Here is a 17214-nt window from a genome sequence, read left to right as displayed (position 1 = left end):
TACAACTATCACAGCCAGGGGCACATTGGCCATTTGGCAATTCTGGTAAATTACAGATGGGCTGGACCATTTTTTGTGTTGGGGGGGCTGGTGGAAATTGACACACAAAAATAAAAATAAAAACAATGAAAAAGGGGAAATTGTCGGTGGTCCAAGTGTAACGGAGGTGAAATGGCTAGCTAGTTAGCGGGTGCGCGCTAGTAGCATTTCAATCAGTTACGTCACTTGCTCTGAGACTTAAGTAGTGTTGTCCCTTGCTCTGCAAGGGCCGCGGCTTTTGTGGAGCGATGGGTAACGACCGTGCTTCGTGGGTGACTGTTGTCGATGTGTGCAGAGGGTCCCTGGTTCGCGCCCGTATCGGGGCGAGGGGACGGTTTAAAGTCATACTGTTACACAAGGGTAAGATAATTGTAAAAGATTTCTGCGCAATTTTGTTGTTATAGTAATCTGTAATGCGGTGGGTATGGCGAAATCTCATCAATTATTTTTGGAGAACAGCAAAAACAAACAAAAATTACATGAATTATATTAGGTTAAAAGCCTGTGGAACTCTGTGTACAATTTCAAGCACTACTCAACCTCCTCATAAATTAACTCTACTTGTGGAACCGCGCATACACTGCAACATGAAATAGATGCATAATACACGCTACCAAGTCACAACAAGGCTGACTTCAAATACCGCCGTCACTGTGAAAGTAACCAGTGAATAAAACAGTTGACCGCAAATGCAAACTATGCCAGATAAATCCTACACATGCATTGAAATAAAAGGCGTACACTACCGTTCAAAAATGTTTGTCAATTAAAATAACACCAAATCGATCAGAAATACAGTGTAGACACTGTTAATGTTGTAAATGACTATTTTAGCTGGAAATGGCTGATTTTTAATGGAATATCTACATAGGCATACAGAGGCCCATTATCAGCAACAATCACTCCTGCAAACCGTAGCTAGACTACGGTTTGCAACTGGACATCGGGACAAAGATCGTACTTTTTTGTCCTCTGGTCTGACGAAACACAAATAGAACTGTTTGGCCATAATCACCATTGTTATGTTTGGAGAAAAAGGGGGAGGCTTGCAAGCCGAAGAATACTATCCCAACCGTGAAGCACGGGGGTGGCAGCATCATCTTTGCTGCAGGAGGGACTGGTGCGCTTCACAAAATAGATGGCTTCATCAGGCAGGAAAATTATGTGGATATATTGAAGCAACATCTCAAGACATCAGTCAGGAAGTTAAAGAATGGTTGCAAATGGGTCTTCCAAATGGACAATGACCCCAAGCATACTTCCGAAGTTGTGGCAAACTCGCTTAAGGACAACAAAGTCAAGATATTGGAGTGGCCATCACAAAGCCCTGACCTCAATCCTATAGAAAATGTGTGGGCAGAACAGAAAAAGCGTGTGTGAACAAGAAGGCCTACAAACATGACTCAGTTACACCAAGCTTGTGGAAGGCTACCCGAAATGTTTGACCCAAGTTAAACAATTTAAAGGCAATGATACCAAATACTAATTGAGTATATGTAAACTTCTGACGCACTGGGAATGTAATAAAAGAAATAAAAGCTGAAATAAATAATTCTCTCTACTATTATTCTGACATTTCACATTCTTAAAATAAAGTGGTGATCCTAACTGACCTAAAACAGGGAAGTTTTTACAAGGATTAAATGTCCGGAATTGTGAAAAACTGAGTTTAAATGTAATTGGCTAAGGTGTATGTAAACTTCCATCTTCAACTGTATATGAAAATCATATAGGTCTGGCGAAGGGGACAAGAAGTCCCGTTGGTGTCTACATCGAAATGTATGGTCTTATTATTAGTAGGCTTTACTTAAATGGTGAAAAAAGTTAACTGACAGTCTACCTCTCCTTGCCTTTCTCATTTCTCTTACCTGTTTAGTGAGGTCAATTCCCTCCACATCATTCAAATAAAAACAGAAAGTCTTAACTTTATTTCCTGCCTTCCTTCATTTCTATTCCCTAAAATGACCTTGATAGCTCACGACAGTGAATGGCAACAAAGGGCTTCACAACATTACACACACACACACGCACACACAAAGGCTGTGCAACTAAGCCTGGGGTGCCAATCATTTTGTCCGTGCCATTTGTCTTTACTTTCCAGTGGTGGAAAAAGTACTCAATTGTGATACCTGAATAAAAGTAAAAAGTCAAAGTAAATGCTATACATCAAGTTCTTATATTTATCAAACCAGACGGGATGATTTTCTTGTTTTTTATTTCTCTGACGGACAGACAGAGGCACACTCTCACACCGAGACATAATTTACAAACGCAGTATTTGTGTTGAGTGAGTCCGCCAGATCAGAGGCAGTAGGAATGACAATGTGTTATATTGATAGGTGCTTGAATTGGACCATATTGCTGTCCTGCCTGAGCATTAGAAATGTAACAAGTACTTTTGGGTGTCAGGTAAAATGTATGGGAGTAAAGAGTACATATTTTCTTTTGGAATGTAGTGGAGTAAAAGTTGTCAAAAATATAAATAGCAAAGTTAAGTTCTGATACCCCAAAAAATTCCTTAAATATTAGTTCAAAGTATGTTAACTTAAGTCATTTATCCCACTGTTATTTTCAAAATAAAAATTCTAAACTTCAGTTTACAAAAATAAAATTGATTTGGCAAAGGTTTTTGAATTTTTTATTTCAACTTACTTGAGAAGAAATAGGGAATTATTTAAGACAAGTGCAAAGGTGCCAATATATTTGGCCACTACTGTAGAAATATCCTTACACCTTTGATTAAAATACCACACACTAAAACTAAACTAAAGTCTATATGCCTCCACTTTTCTTTCTCCCGTTCTATTTATTTAAAAAGTTACAATTACATAAGATTAGTCATAAGATTAGCAGTGTGGTTAAGGTTAGGTTTAAAATCAGATATTTAGAGGAGAAATTGTAGAAATAGGCGGTGTTTATGACTTTGTGACTGTGGTAACTAGTGACGACCTCTTGGCATAGATAGTTAGCTAACAGTCATAAGTAATATGTCTTTTTGTAATTATATTATTCCTAAACCATACCCAAGGAAGAGGCCAAACTCTTTGGCCATGACTTAAAGTCTTAGAACGGTTCTTCTCTACACCAATTCCAAGAGGGTTCCTAAAAACCGTTGCACATTCTCAAAGAAGCTGGGCTGCGTGTAGCCGGCGTGGCTTTTGGTTGAAGCAGAGACGAAGAGGAAGAGAGAGAGAGTCCAAACTGGTCTGAAAATCTGTCTCCCTCCAGCAGGTGGCGTTTTTTCGCCGACAAAGGAAAGAGTTTTTGTATGGAGGTCGATGAGAGAGTGTCGAATTTGGTCACCAAAATGTTTTATGGCTTATTTGCTACGTGAGGTTTATTTGATCGAATAGACGTTTCGTAATGCATACGAGTGTACTGACATAAGTAAGACACGTGACATCCGGGCAACTGAGAAAACAACACTTTATATCGGAGTTGTCTCGAGAATGCATATTCGTGATTGAGGCTAGTATCATAGCTTCTCTCTCCAATGAATACAGGCGGTTGACGTCAACAACCCTCATCGAATATTTCAGTATAAGGCCGGACGGGGTGTGGTATATGGGCAATATACCACGGCAAAGGATGCCTCAAAGCCGTGGTATATTAGCCATACCCCACAAACCCCCGAGGTGCCTTATTGCTATTATAAACGTAATTAGAGCAGTAAAAATACACGTTTTGTCACACCCATTATATATGTTCTGATATACCACGTCTGTCAGCCATTCAGCATTCAGGGATCGAACCACACAGTTTATAATTCGAAATAGGTTACAATAATTAGATGTATCCACCAATCCAAAGAAATGATAGGCGGGAGCTAGACCCTGCGCCGTGCCGCTTTGTGGACAACGACTGCCATTGTTAGGGCGGATAGACAAGTATCTTGTCAGTATATCCATAATCTTTGCTTGAAGAGAGTGTTGTCGGAGAGCAGACTTTAGAAAAGCTTCTGGACAGTGCGAGAGCCTTCACGAACAGAAAGGGAAGAGAAAGCATGGCTTTAAACCTTACCATCAACAGTAGCAACCCTCCTTTAGGTAAGCGTGATAGTATTATTTGCTAGGTAAAGCTAAAATATGGACAACAATATTTGGCTAGTAAAAGTAAGCTAGCATGTGTCGTCTGACAGTGAGGGTCCGTGATGACAGTTCATTATAGCTACTGAGAGCTAGCTAGACTTCTGTCGTGACACAATGTCGAAACTATCGCCAGGAAATAAGTAATTATACATGTTATGTTGGTATTTCATGTAGTAAATTGATCCTAGCTAGTTAGATATTTTATTTTAAGTTCTCAATGCATGATGTAACAATAGTCGTTGGAAATGTCAGCTAAATAAGTCACAACACAGCTAACGTAGCTAGCTAGCTTAATATTGAAGCTACGCTAGATGTGAAGTGAACCTGTATCTGGACTGACGATGAATATGACGAGATGATCTTTATGCCCAGAATGCTTCTAGTCATCTTCACATTAGACAGCTCTGCAAGCGTTGACTTACTGTATGCAACGCGTTCGTTATTCACCAAATACCTGCCCTGCCTGCAACTATCGTAATTTACTTTTGTTTCGCCCGGTACAGTACCTTACAATATTCACACCCCTTGACCTTCCCCACATTTTGTTGTTACAGCCGACATTTTTAAATAGATTACATTTATATTGTGTCACTGATCTACACATGATACCCCATCATGTCAACGTGGAGTACCGGTAATATTTTAGAAATGTTTACAATATAAAATAAAGCTGAAATATATTGAATCTATAAGTATTCAACACCTTTTATGGAAAGCCTAAATAACTTAAGGAGTATAAATTTGCTAACAAGTCAGATAAATTGCATGTACTAACTGTGTGCAATGGTGTGTAACGGGATTTTCTTTTAATGACTACCCCATCTCTGTACCCCACACAAACTCAGCAAAAAAAGAAAGGTCCTCACTGTCAACTGTGTTTATTTTCAGCAAACTTAACATGTGTAAATATTTGTATGAACATAACAAGATTCAACAACTGAGACATAAACTGAACAAGTTCCACAGACATGTGACTAATAGAAATGGAATGTGTCCCTGAACAAAGTGGGGTTCAAAATCAAAAGTAACAGTCAGTATCTGATGTGGCCACCAGCTGCATTAAGTACTGCATTGCATCTCCTCCTCATGGACTGCACCAGATTTGCCAGTTCTTGCTGTGAGATGTTTCCCCACTCTTCCACCAAGGCACCTGCAAGTTCCCGGACATTTCTGGGGGGAATGGCCCTAGCCCTCACCCTCTGATCCAACAGGTTCCAGACGTGCTCAATGGGATTGAGATCCGGGCTCTTCGCTGGCCATGGCAGAGCACTGACATTCCTGTCTTGCAGGAAATCACACACACAACTAGCAGTATGGCTGGTGGCATTGTCATGCTGGAGGGTCATGTCCGGATGAGCCAGCAGGAAGGGTACCACATGAGGGAGGATGATGTCTTCCCTGTAACGCACAGCGTTGAGATTGCCTGCAATGACAACAAGCTCCGTCCGATGATGCTGTGAAACACTGCCCCAGACCACGATGGACCCTCCACCACCAAATCGATCCCGCTCCAGAGTACAAGCCTCGGTGTAACGCTCATTCCTTCAATGATAAATGCGAATCTGACCAACCGCCACTTGTCAGTGAAGAACACTTTTTGCCAGTTCTGTCTGGTCCAGCGACGGTGGGATTGTGCCCATAGGCGACATTGTTGCTGGCGATGTCTGATGAGGACCTGCCTTACAACAGGCCTACAAGCCCTCAGTCCAGCCTCTCTCAGCCTATTGCGGACAGTCTGAGCACTGATGGAGGGATTGTGCATTCCTGGTGTAACTCGGGCAGTTGTTGTTGCCATCCTGTACCTATCCCGCAGGTGTGATGTTCGTATGTACCGAACCTGTGCAGGTGTTGTTACACGTGGTCTACCACTGCGAGGACGATCAGCTGTCCGTCTTGTCTCCCTGTAGCGCTGTCTTAGGCGTCTCACAGTACGGACATTGCAATTTATTGCCCTGGCCACATCTGCAGTCCTCATGCATCCTTGCAGCATGCCTAAGGCACGTTCACGCAGATGAGCAGGGACCCTGGGCATCTTTCTTTTGGTGTTTTTCAGAGTCAGTAGAAAGGCCTCTTCAGTGTCCTAAGTTTTCATAACTGTGACCTTAATTGTCTGCCGTCTGTAAGCTGTTAGTGTCTTAACGACCGTTCCACAGGTGCATTTTCATTAATTGTTTATGGTTCATTGAACAATCATGGGAAACAGTGTTTAAACCCTTTACAATGAAGATCTGTGAAGTTATTTGGATTTTTTACAAATTGTCTTTGAAAGACAGGGTCCTGGAAAAGGGATGTTTTCTTTTTTTTGATGAGTTTACAATTATCTGTAAGGCCCTTCAAAGTTGAGCAGGGAGTTTCAAGCACAGATTCAAACACCAGGGAGGTTTTCAATGCCTGGCAAGGCACCAATTGGTAGATGGGCAACAACAAAAAATATCCCTTTTGAGCATGGTGAAGTTACTAATTATACTTTGGATGATGTCTCAATAGTCACTACAAAGACACAGGCGTCCTTCCGAACTCAGTTGCCGGAGAGGAAGGAAACCGCTCATGGTTTTCACCATGAGACCAATGGCGACTGGCTGTAATAAGAGAACTGAAGATGGATCATCAACATTGTAGTTACTACACAATACTAACCTCATTGACAGAGTGAAAAGAAGGGAGCCTGTACAGAATGCATATATTCCAAAACATGCATCCTGTTTGCAATAAAGCACTAAAGTAATACTGCAAGAAATAAAAATGTACAATCAAAAGAAAAAAATGTAATCTATTGTTTTTGGACAGGAAAACAGTTGAAGTCAGAAGTTTACGTACACCCTAGCCAAATACATTTAAACTCCAGTTTTTCACAATTCCTAACATTTAATCCTAGTAAAAATTCCCTGTTTTAGGGCAGTTAGGATCACCACTTTATTTTAAGAATGTGAAATGTGGGAATAATAGAGGTAATGATGCAACCATGCTTTAACTTCCTGACTGATGTCTTGAGATGTTGCTTCAATATATCCACAATTTTCCTTCCTGATGATGCCATCTATTTTGTGACGTGCACCAGTCCCTCCTGCAGCAAAGCACCTCCACAACATGATGCTGCCACCCCCGTGCTTCACGGTTAGGATGGTGTTCTTCAGCTTGCAAGCGTCCCCCTTTTTTCCTCCAAACATAATGATGGTCATTATGTCCAAACAGTTCTATTTTTGTTACATCAGAGCAGATGACATCTCTCCAAAAAGTACGATCTTTGTCCCCATGTGCAGTTGCAAACCGTAGTCTGGCTTTTTTATGGCGGTTTTGGAGCAGTGGCTTCTTCCTTGCTCAGCGGCCTTTCAGGTTAAGTCGATATAGGATTCGTTTTACTGTGGATATAGATACTTTTGTACCTGTTTCCTCCAGCATCTTCACAATGTCCTTTGCTGTTGTTCTGGGATTGATTTGCACTTTTCGCACCAAGTACGTTCATCTCTAGGAGACAGAATGTGTCTCCTTCCTGAGCTGTATGATGGCTGCGTGGTCCCTTGGTGTTTATACTTGCGTACTATTGTTTGTACAGATGAACGTGGTACCTTCAGGCATTTGGAAATTTCTCCCAAGGATGAACCAGAGTTGTGGAGGTCTACAATTTTTTTTCTGAGGTCTTGGCTGATTTCTTGTGATTGTCCCATGATGTCAAGCCAAGATGCACTGAGTTTGAAGGTAGGCCTTAATACATCCACAGGTACACTTCCAATTGACTCAACTTATGTCAATTAGCCTATCAGAAGTTTCTAGAGCCATGACATAATTTTGTGGAATTTTCCAAGCTGTTTAAAGGTACAGTCAACTTAGTGTATGTAAACTTCTGACCCACTGGAATTGTGATACAGTGAATTATAAGTGAAATAATCTGTCTGTAAACAATTGTTGGAAAAATGACTTGTGTCATGCACAAAGTAGATGTCCTAACCGACTTGCCAAAACTATAGTTTGTTAACAAGTAATTTGTGGAATGGTTGAAAAACAAGTTTTAATGACTCCAACCTAAGTATATGTAAACTTCCGACCTCAACTGTAGGTACCTCAGGTGCATATTTGGTGAGTAAATGGCTATCTGGCTAATTAAAACATTTTGCGAAATGTGTCTTGCAAGGTCATAAGATGGCTGCATCTTTTTTTTTTTTTTTTTTTTTTTGTTATAAATTTTTTATCCCATTTTCTCCCCAATTTTCGTGGTATCCAATCGCTAGTAATTACTACCTTGTCTCATCGCTACAACTCCCGTACGGGCTCGGGAGAGACGAAGGTCGAAAGCCATGCGTCCTCCGAAGCACAACCCAACCAGCCGTACTGCTTCTTAACACAGTGCGCCTCCAACCCGGAAGCCAGCCGCACCAATGTGTCGGAGGAAACACCATGTACCTGGCCCCCTTGGTTGGCGCGCACTGCGCCCGGCCCGCCACAGGAGTCGCTGGAGCGCGATGAGACAAGGATATCCCTACCGGCCAAACCCTCCCTACCCCGGACGACGCTATGCCAATTGTGCGTCGCCCCACGGACCTCCCGGTCGCGGCCGGCTGCGACAGAGCCTGGGCGCGAACCCAGAGACTCTGATGGCGCAGTTAGCACTGCGATGCAGTGCCCTAGACCACTGCGCCACCCGGGAGGCCAGATGGCTGCATCTTAAGTCATTTTCACACATGGTTCAAGATGATCCAGCCACCGTAATCATAGACTGTTCTCTCTGCTACCGCATGGCAAGCGATACCAGAGTGCCAAGTCTAGGTCCAGAAGGCTTAACAGCTTCTACCCCCAAGCCATGAGACTGCTAATCGAATGGCTATCCGGACTATCTGCGTTGACTATCTCGCTGTTTTTTTATCTATGCATAGGTTTTTAGTGAATATCTACATGTACAGTACCAGTCATACGTTTGGACACATGATTCCATGTGTGTTATATCATAGTTTGTCTTCACTATTATTCTACAATGTATAAAATATAAAAAAATAAATACCCTTGAATGAGTAGGTGTCCAAACTTTTAACTGGTACTGTACATATTACATCAATTACCTTGACTAACCTGTGGCCCCGCACATTGATTCGTTACCCCCTGTATATAGCCTCGTTACTCTTATTTTTTAACTTTAGTTAGTAAATATTTTCTTAATGGCATTGTTGGTTAAGCTTGTTAGTAACCATTTCACGGTAAGGTCTACACCTGTTGAATTCACATGTGACAAATACAGTTTGATTTGAGTCTATATTTTGCTTTGGATAGTTGCTGTCATGACGTTTGCAATAATAACTTGCTGATGCAAACGACGTAAGAGACCAGCTGGAAATACTTTAACTGGTTTATGCATTCCAATCAGAATTTTTGATGGGAAGTTATTCACAGTTCAAAGCTGTTGAGTACACAAAAACAACCGTGAACAAGTTTGGCAAGTTTATTAAGTATGCATTATGCATACTAGCTAGTCTAAAATGCCAAACACAAGCATTCTGGATGATATCATAATCATGTTTGTTTCCAACATTTAGGGTTGTTTTTCATCAAGAAGTCAGTTCTGCTTCGTGTTTTGTTTCCTTGCCTTGATATTTACGAGAATCGTGATACTGGTATTGTCCCGGCCCTAGTTGACAGACATTTATCAATTAGTCCGACCGCCTCAATTCGGTCTTATGTAGTAACATTTGAAATCATGTTTATTTTTTTTATTTTTTTTACATTGGGTAAAAGTAGATTCAGATCAACAAAATGGTATATCATAAGCTGCAGTTGAGGAACAATGGGAAAGTAATTCTGATTTGAAAGGTAATAAACTTGTAACCCTCCTTTTGATAAAATGGCCCTTGAATGTTTTGGTACGCCTACTGGAGAGCTCTTTGTCTACACCTATTAAGTAGGTGTAGACAGGTAGGTAGGTAGCTAAACAGTAAACCACAATCCTAACCCATACCTACAGTACGAACGCATTGTCATAGCTAGCCACCATGCATGTAACTCTGGAGTATGAATCTGCACGTAGCTAAAGTTAACTAACTAGGTTCAATGTTAACTAGCTAGCTAACATTAGGCTATAACTAGCAATGCAAATGGATTCTTGAGATACAAATAATGACTACTAGATCATGTAATGTTAGCTAGCGAGCCAGCAAGCTAACGTTCGCTAGCTTGCTAACAGTACGCTTTAACTTGCAAGGAAAACAACTTTCTGACAAAATTAGAAACGCATAATATCTGAAAATGTGGTTAGACTCTTACCCATATACATGGATGAATACTTCACAGCAGCGTGTCTTTTCCGGGCAGCAATGTTGAGCGCAGTAGCAACACTTTTGCAGTTTTCCATGGCTAACGTTATATTTTTCAAAAAAGCTGCGGTAGCAAGGATTGTCTACACATCCTGAGCAGCTAATGTTATAGACAGTGTTGCCAACTCATTTTCAGGGTAAGTTGCTAGAGGCAGGTTGCTAAAACTTGCTAAATGACGTTGTGATGTCATTGCGTGATAACGTGAAACTGCGTCATTACGTAGAATACACAATAACGTTACTCAAATTGGCTGGCCATCTCGGCAAAAAATATGATTTGACATTTGTTCAGGTACAGACTTCCACTCTTTTCTGTACTTCTGGCTGTACAATTTTGATTGAGACATGTTGATTGATGTTGTAAGTTCTCTTCAAGATCAAACATTCGTGACCAACTATGTTCATTGGGTTTGGCTCGTCGAACCTGTACTGCTACTGCTGCAGTCAGCCAACAATGATTTGCAGTTTGCTGAAATTGCTGCTGGCCTGCTGCTGGCTGTGCACGAGCTGAGCGCCTGATGCTGACGTCACTCACAATGCACTTTTGCAGCCAGGCACGTGTGTTGTGACTGATTGTGTGACAGAGAAAATCGTTTGTGTCATTTAGAGGGAAAATGCATGCATTTTAGCATTTGAGTCACTTTTCAAAAGTTGCTAAAAGTTCAAAATATATATATTTTTTAAGTAGCTACATTTGTTGTTAGGTGCTGTTTGAAAAATAAGTTGCCAGGGTAGTCTGGAAAGTTGCTAAATCTAGCAACAAAATTGCTAAGTTTGCATCACTGGTTATAGACAGAAGCGAGCTACATGGCAGACCAATCCGAACTCATCTCTAGGCATGTCCAGCCTATCCATTAGCACAGCCAGTCATGGCTATCGGGAAGGTTCCTGTCCTTTTCTGTGACTAAACCAACTAGGCTCGTAATTGAACAATTGTATTTATAGATGCCATACAAGTGTGTTATGAAGGATCATGAAAGTTAACATGTTCCAGAAGGCATTTCTGCCCCAAAAAACACTCATGCCTCTCCTGTCAAGTAGTGACTTCTTGAAACGTGTCACATATTGGCTTTGGGTGTCATCATTGTCTGGCGCACAACAATGTGAGAACATAATGTTCTGTGTGTTTTGGAACTTGTTTAGTCTCTGGGGTGCCCCCTGGCTAGTTGGTAACTAAGGGTTATGAAATCAACACACACACTTTCCACTTTATATTTAGGGAACTCTGTCAAGTAATGGATGCATGATAGGACGGGTGAGGTCTTTTAGTTTCCAATTACATTGTGATTACTTTCTTTGCCTGCAGGGGCGCTGTTGGCAGCTGAGCATGTGAAGGGCAGCGTGAACCTGTCTGTGGATGAGGGCAAAGACAACAAGCTCCGTGTCTCAGAGTGAGTACACAACAACCACAACACCTAGCAATGGCTTTTTCTTCACAAATGTTCTCATGACAATGTGTCATTGATGTGTGAAGAGAGAGTAAAAGATTTGTTACATTTTAGTTTCAGCTACTTGACACTGTTTAGTGTTTTGCAAAAGTACCAATAGTGGCTTGGCTTATATAAGAATGTTTTATAAGGCACTGACTGTGCAATGATCAAGCTTTTTGTCTGGCTGACAGTGGTTATTCTCCCCTTCTCTCCCTCAGGTCAGTGCAGTTCAGCGACGTGAACTCCATCACTCGCTACCTTGCCCGTGTGACTCCCACTCTGAGCTTGTACGGCTCCAACATGCTGGAACAAACTGAGGTGATAGACTAGCATTGCCACACTGATTCCCAAGTGCTTGGGCTTGCCCAAGATTTACCCAGCATTATTAGCTTTAGCTCTCGCTGTGTTATGGCTAGTCAACTCAGAGCTTGGAGGCCCCACTAAATATATTTATAAAAAAATGTAACCCCCTTTTTCTCCTTAATTTCTATCATATCCAATTGGTAGTCCAGAAACAGAAACCCACCAAGCCGCACTGCTTCTTGACACAATGCACACACAACCCAGAAGCCAGCCACACCAATGTGTCGGAGGAAATACCGTACACCTGGCGACCATGTCAGCGTGCATGCGCCCGGCCCGCCACAGGAATTACTAGAGCGCGATGGAACAGGGACATCCCTCCCCTAACCCAGACGACGCTGGGCCAATTGTGTGTCGCATCATGAGTCTCCCAGTCACGGCCGGCTGAGACACAGCCCGGTATCGAACAAGGATCTGTAGTAACGCAGCTAGCACTGCGATGCAGTGTCTTAGACCGCTGCATCACTTGGGAGGCCCTCACTAAATTAATTAATTCAGCCATTCACTGCTATTTAAAGGATCAACTTATTATTACTTGAGCCTTATCAGTTGCGATGCAGCTATATCCAAGGCATTTCAGATTGTGTGCCATTCGGTCCCCTCCCCTCCTTACTATTGCTCAACCTGTCTCTTTTTCAATACCCTCCCCTTCATCCCCTCCTCTGTCTCTCTCCAGGTGGACCACTGGCTGGAGTTCAGTACGCGGCGCGTGTGTGGACAGTCGGGCCTAGCTACAGCCCTGGAGGAGCTGGACAAGGCCTTGGCTCTGCGCACATTCCTGGTGGGCCACAGCCTGACTCTGGCCGACCTCTGTGTGTGGGCCGCGCTCAAAGGTCAGTCAGTCCCAGTGACCCAGCTGACCCTAGTGGGCGTCTAACTATATAACCAAAGATGGATGGGGTGTTGTCTTGTCTCTGACTATGATTCAATTATATGACATGCAATTTTATCAAATCGATTACCTAACGTTTAATTGATTACGTGATTTAATTAAACCATGTAACAATTAAACCATTAATAACCTAGGGCACCACGGAAGCTTTAAGTAATATAGAGCGGTTATCTCCCGAATTCACTCTCTTAAAGATCTGAAGATCTTTTTTTATCAATTGCAGTCAATTATTAATTGTCACCTTGATTGGTCTCATTCTGATTGTTGTAAGTACTTGGTTATCTGAACGAACCCTGGCTAACAAGTTGAATCAGCAATACACAAATTGGCTTAATTATTTATCTACTAAATACCTAAATAATCACACAGAATCACACAGAATTACACACACAGATCTTCATTGTAAAGGGTTTAAACACTGTTTTCCATGATTTCCATGACCTGTGGAATGGTCGTTAAGACACTACCAGCTTACAGACGGTAGGCAATTAAGGTCACAGTTATGAAAACTTAGGACACTGAAGAGGCCTTTCTACTGACTCCAAAAGAAAGATGCCCAGGGTCCTTGCTCATCTGCGTGAACTTGCCTTAGGTATGCTTCAAGGAGGCATGAGGACTGCCAATGTGGCCAGGGCAATAAATTGCAATGTCCGTACTGTGAGATGCCTAAGACAGCGCTACAGGGAGACAGGACGGACAGCTGATCGTCCTCGCAGTGGCAGACCACTTGTAACAACACCTGCACAGGATCGGTACATCTGAACATCAAACCTGCGGGACAGGTACAGGATGGCAACAACAACTGCACGAGTTACACCAGGAACGCACAATCCCTCCATCAGTGCTCAGACTGTCTGCAATAGGCTGAGAGAGGCTAGACTGAGGGCTTGTAGGCCTGTTGTAAGGCAGGTCCTCACCAGACATCACCGGCAACAATGTCGCCTATGGGCACAAACCCACCGTCGCTTGACCAGACAGGACTGGTAAAAAGTGCTCTTCACTGACGAGTGGCGGTTTTGTTTCACCAGGGGTGATGGTCGGATTCGCGTTTATCGTCGTAGGAATGAGCATTACACTGAGGCCTGTACTCTGGAGCGGGATCGATTTGGAGGAGGAGGGTCTGTCGTTGTCTGGGGCAGTGTGTCATCGGACTGAGCTTGTTGTCATTGCAGGCAATCTCAATGCTGTGCGTTACAGGGAAGACATCCTCCTCCCTCATGTGGTACCCTTCCTGCAGGCTCATCCTGACATGACCCTCCAGCATGACAATGTCACCAGCCATACTGCTCGTTCTGTGCGTGATTTCCTGCAAGACAGGAATGTCAGTGTTCTGCCATGGCCAGCGAAGAGCACGGATCTCAATCCCATTGAGCACGTCTGGGACCTGTTGGATCAGAGGGTGAGGGCTAGGGCCATTCCCCCCAGAAATGTCCGGGAACTTGCAGGTGCCTTGGTGGAAGAGTGGGGTAACATCTCACAGCAAGAACTGGTAAATCCGGTGCAATCCTTGAGGAAGAGATGCAATGCATTACTTAATGCAGCTGGTGGCCACACCAGATACTGACTGTAACTTTTGATTTTGAACCCCCCTTTGTTCAGGGACACATTATTCTATTTCTGTTAGTCTGTGGAACTTGTTCAGTTTATGTCTGTTGAATCTTGTTATGTTCATACAAATATTTACACATGTTAAGTTTGCTGAAAATATACACAGTTGACAGTGAGAGGACTTTTCTTTTTTTTGCTGAGTTTATGATCTGTCATGAAAAGCCCCTAGTGGGCTAACCCAATATGATGGCTAGTTACACAAAGGAAGGGGGTTGGGTTTCAATGAAAGAGCGGGAAGACAAAGGGATTGGGTCTCTATCGGACCTTGAGAAGCTATCATACCGTAAATACAGAATCTTATGCATTCTAGTAACCGCTCATTCGGAAAAGGAAAATGCAATATATATATTTACTCTGAGCTGCGCTTCGGGTCGAAGATGGAAGACTGGTTTACCAAGCAGAGATCGCCGTTGTCCTTTTTGAAGAATATTTCTGGTCATAGTGTTGTAGAGCGGATATGTTAATGTACCCTGTCGTTATTAGGAGATTCTGTCCTTTCTTAGGCCACATATGTTTACAGCTGCATCTGATAACTCAACGTCTGGGAGGTATCACTTCTTCTTTAGGGAATAATCATTCAAAGTTCATACCAAGTTGCCACAATTAGCTCTCACTGTATTCTGGCTGGTCTAGTTGAAATTAACCATTTCTGCGCGGTGATCGTCAGCTCCACGTTGAAATACTCCCTTTTAAATGTTAGGACAGTAATTAATATCTTTAGTTTTGTATTTGAAATTAGCCCTTTTAAACGTATGGACGCCAGTCCTCATGTCATCGGGAACTGAGGTTAACTTCGGTCAACGGGCTTTTGTACTGGGGGAGAGAAGGGTGTGTTTCATAGTTCTCAACCAATGCCTGTTCACTTGGGCATGGCCACTGAGTGAGCATAAGTTTACTTATGAAAACAATTCTCATTTAGAAGCTAAAATCACATTTAACCTCCTCACAAATAGTTTCATATTTAAATTGCACAACAATTCCATGTGAAATCTGCTAACTAGAATGTGTTGATTTTCCAAGATACAATTTGTCTTCATATCATCAGATATATAATGTTCCAGACATCAACTGACCTGACATCGTATTCTTTAAGTACCAACGGACACTTTCAACAGGTCGAGAAAGGGAAATATTGTTCCATTTCCCAACCTTTTGATGATACCGTACTTTCTCTGTGGTAACACAGGGCTTTCCAAGAGTCCGTTCTGTAGAGTGGAGAGAAAAGGGGGAAAGGTTATTTATGGGGGGGGGGGGGTCATAAACCTCACCCAACAGGGCAACATCATGACAGTGTAGACAGTCATACATACATAGTGTGCATCTAAAAACTAAAACTATTTAGATGCACTTTGTACTAGATGCACAGAGCTATATTGATAACATCTATCTGATGTTGAGGGGCCGAGGCTAGGCATTGATTTTGGACTTGACAGTTGTATGTTCTCGCCCTCTCTCTTTCTCTCTTACACACTCACACGTGTGTCCGTACAGGTAGCAACGAGTGGCAGTCAATCCAGAAGCAGGCGGGGGCGTTCTCTCACGTGGCTCGCTGGTTTTCCTTCCTAGGCTCCCAGGTGCCCTTTACTGCAGTGGGCAACAAGTATGCCAACAGCAAGGCCCCTCCTCACAAGTCCGATGTAAGTAACACAACTGCCAAAGGTAAACTCGCTGTATGTCTCCTCTTTGTATTGGAAATAATGTATTTCTGTCTGTAAATCCAATGTAAAGAGTGGAGTCCTAGTTTGAAATCTGCACACTTCACACAAACTTACACTTAAATCAAGCATGCATGCAATCCCACATCCCTCTGACTGTATCCTGCTCTCTTGTGTCCCTACTCTCTGAGGAACAGGAAAAGAAGCAGGACTTGGGCAAGTTTGTTGAATTGCCGGGAGCCGAGATGGGGAAAGTGGTGGTTCGCTTCCCCCCTGAGGCCAGCGGGTGAGTGTCACCACTTGGCAGAAAAACAACAGTGTTGCGTTCAGTAGGAACAAACAGGAGAATGTATTTTTAACATTTAAAAAGGGGAAATGTATAGCTTTTACTTGTATTACTATTTCTATTCCTCTCTCTCAGGTATCTGCACATTGGCCACGCCAAGGCTGCCCTGCTCAACCAGCACTACCAGGTGACCTTCAAGGGCAAGCTCATCATGCGCTTCGACGACACCAACCCAGAGAAGGAGAAGGAGGACTTTGAGAAGGTGTTCCCCCAAATGTCCCTTTTTTTATTTTCGTTTGGTTAGCTAAATTGTTTCATATCAGTTATTTTCTCTTGATTTATACACCGTCAAGTGTGAAAAATACTGTCTACATGCACGTTGAAGAATTGCTTACACATTTGAGGCAATATAACGAGATAAATAAAGTACCATGGGAAAATCTCCTCCATGCTGATACAGGGTGGTATTTAGGGTTGGGCGATATTCCGATAGCATCGACGATGATTGACAGCCTCGTTGATGGTGACAACATCGTGGTGTGACAGGTGATCATTTA

The 17214-nt window shown here is 42.6% G+C and overlaps 1 protein-coding gene across 2 annotated transcripts in view; it reads left to right on the top strand.

Moving 5' to 3' along the window:
• The first annotated feature begins 3784 nt into the window (after positions 1–3784).
• LOC129834316 (bifunctional glutamate/proline--tRNA ligase-like) overlaps positions 3785–17214 on the top strand; it is a 61975-nt gene continuing 48545 nt past the window's right edge. For both annotated transcript variants that reach the window (XM_055899191.1, XM_055899190.1), the window contains exons 1-7: positions 3785–4085; positions 11730–11814; positions 12072–12171; positions 12893–13049; positions 16208–16353; positions 16569–16657; positions 16793–16919. In XM_055899191.1, the coding sequence (XP_055755166.1) occupies positions 4043–4085; positions 11730–11814; positions 12072–12171; positions 12893–13049; positions 16208–16353; positions 16569–16657; positions 16793–16919 (747 nt within the window). In that variant the 5' untranslated portion in view covers positions 3785–4042. The remainder of the gene's footprint in view (positions 4086–11729; positions 11815–12071; positions 12172–12892; positions 13050–16207; positions 16354–16568; positions 16658–16792; positions 16920–17214) is intronic.

This window comes from Salvelinus fontinalis, chromosome 35 (assembly GCF_029448725.1).
Source record: "Salvelinus fontinalis isolate EN_2023a chromosome 35, ASM2944872v1, whole genome shotgun sequence".
NCBI lineage: Eukaryota > Metazoa > Chordata > Actinopteri > Salmoniformes > Salmonidae > Salvelinus > Salvelinus fontinalis.
The sequence above is the reverse complement of the archived record's forward strand: the minus strand, read 5'-3'. Positions and strand labels throughout refer to the sequence as shown.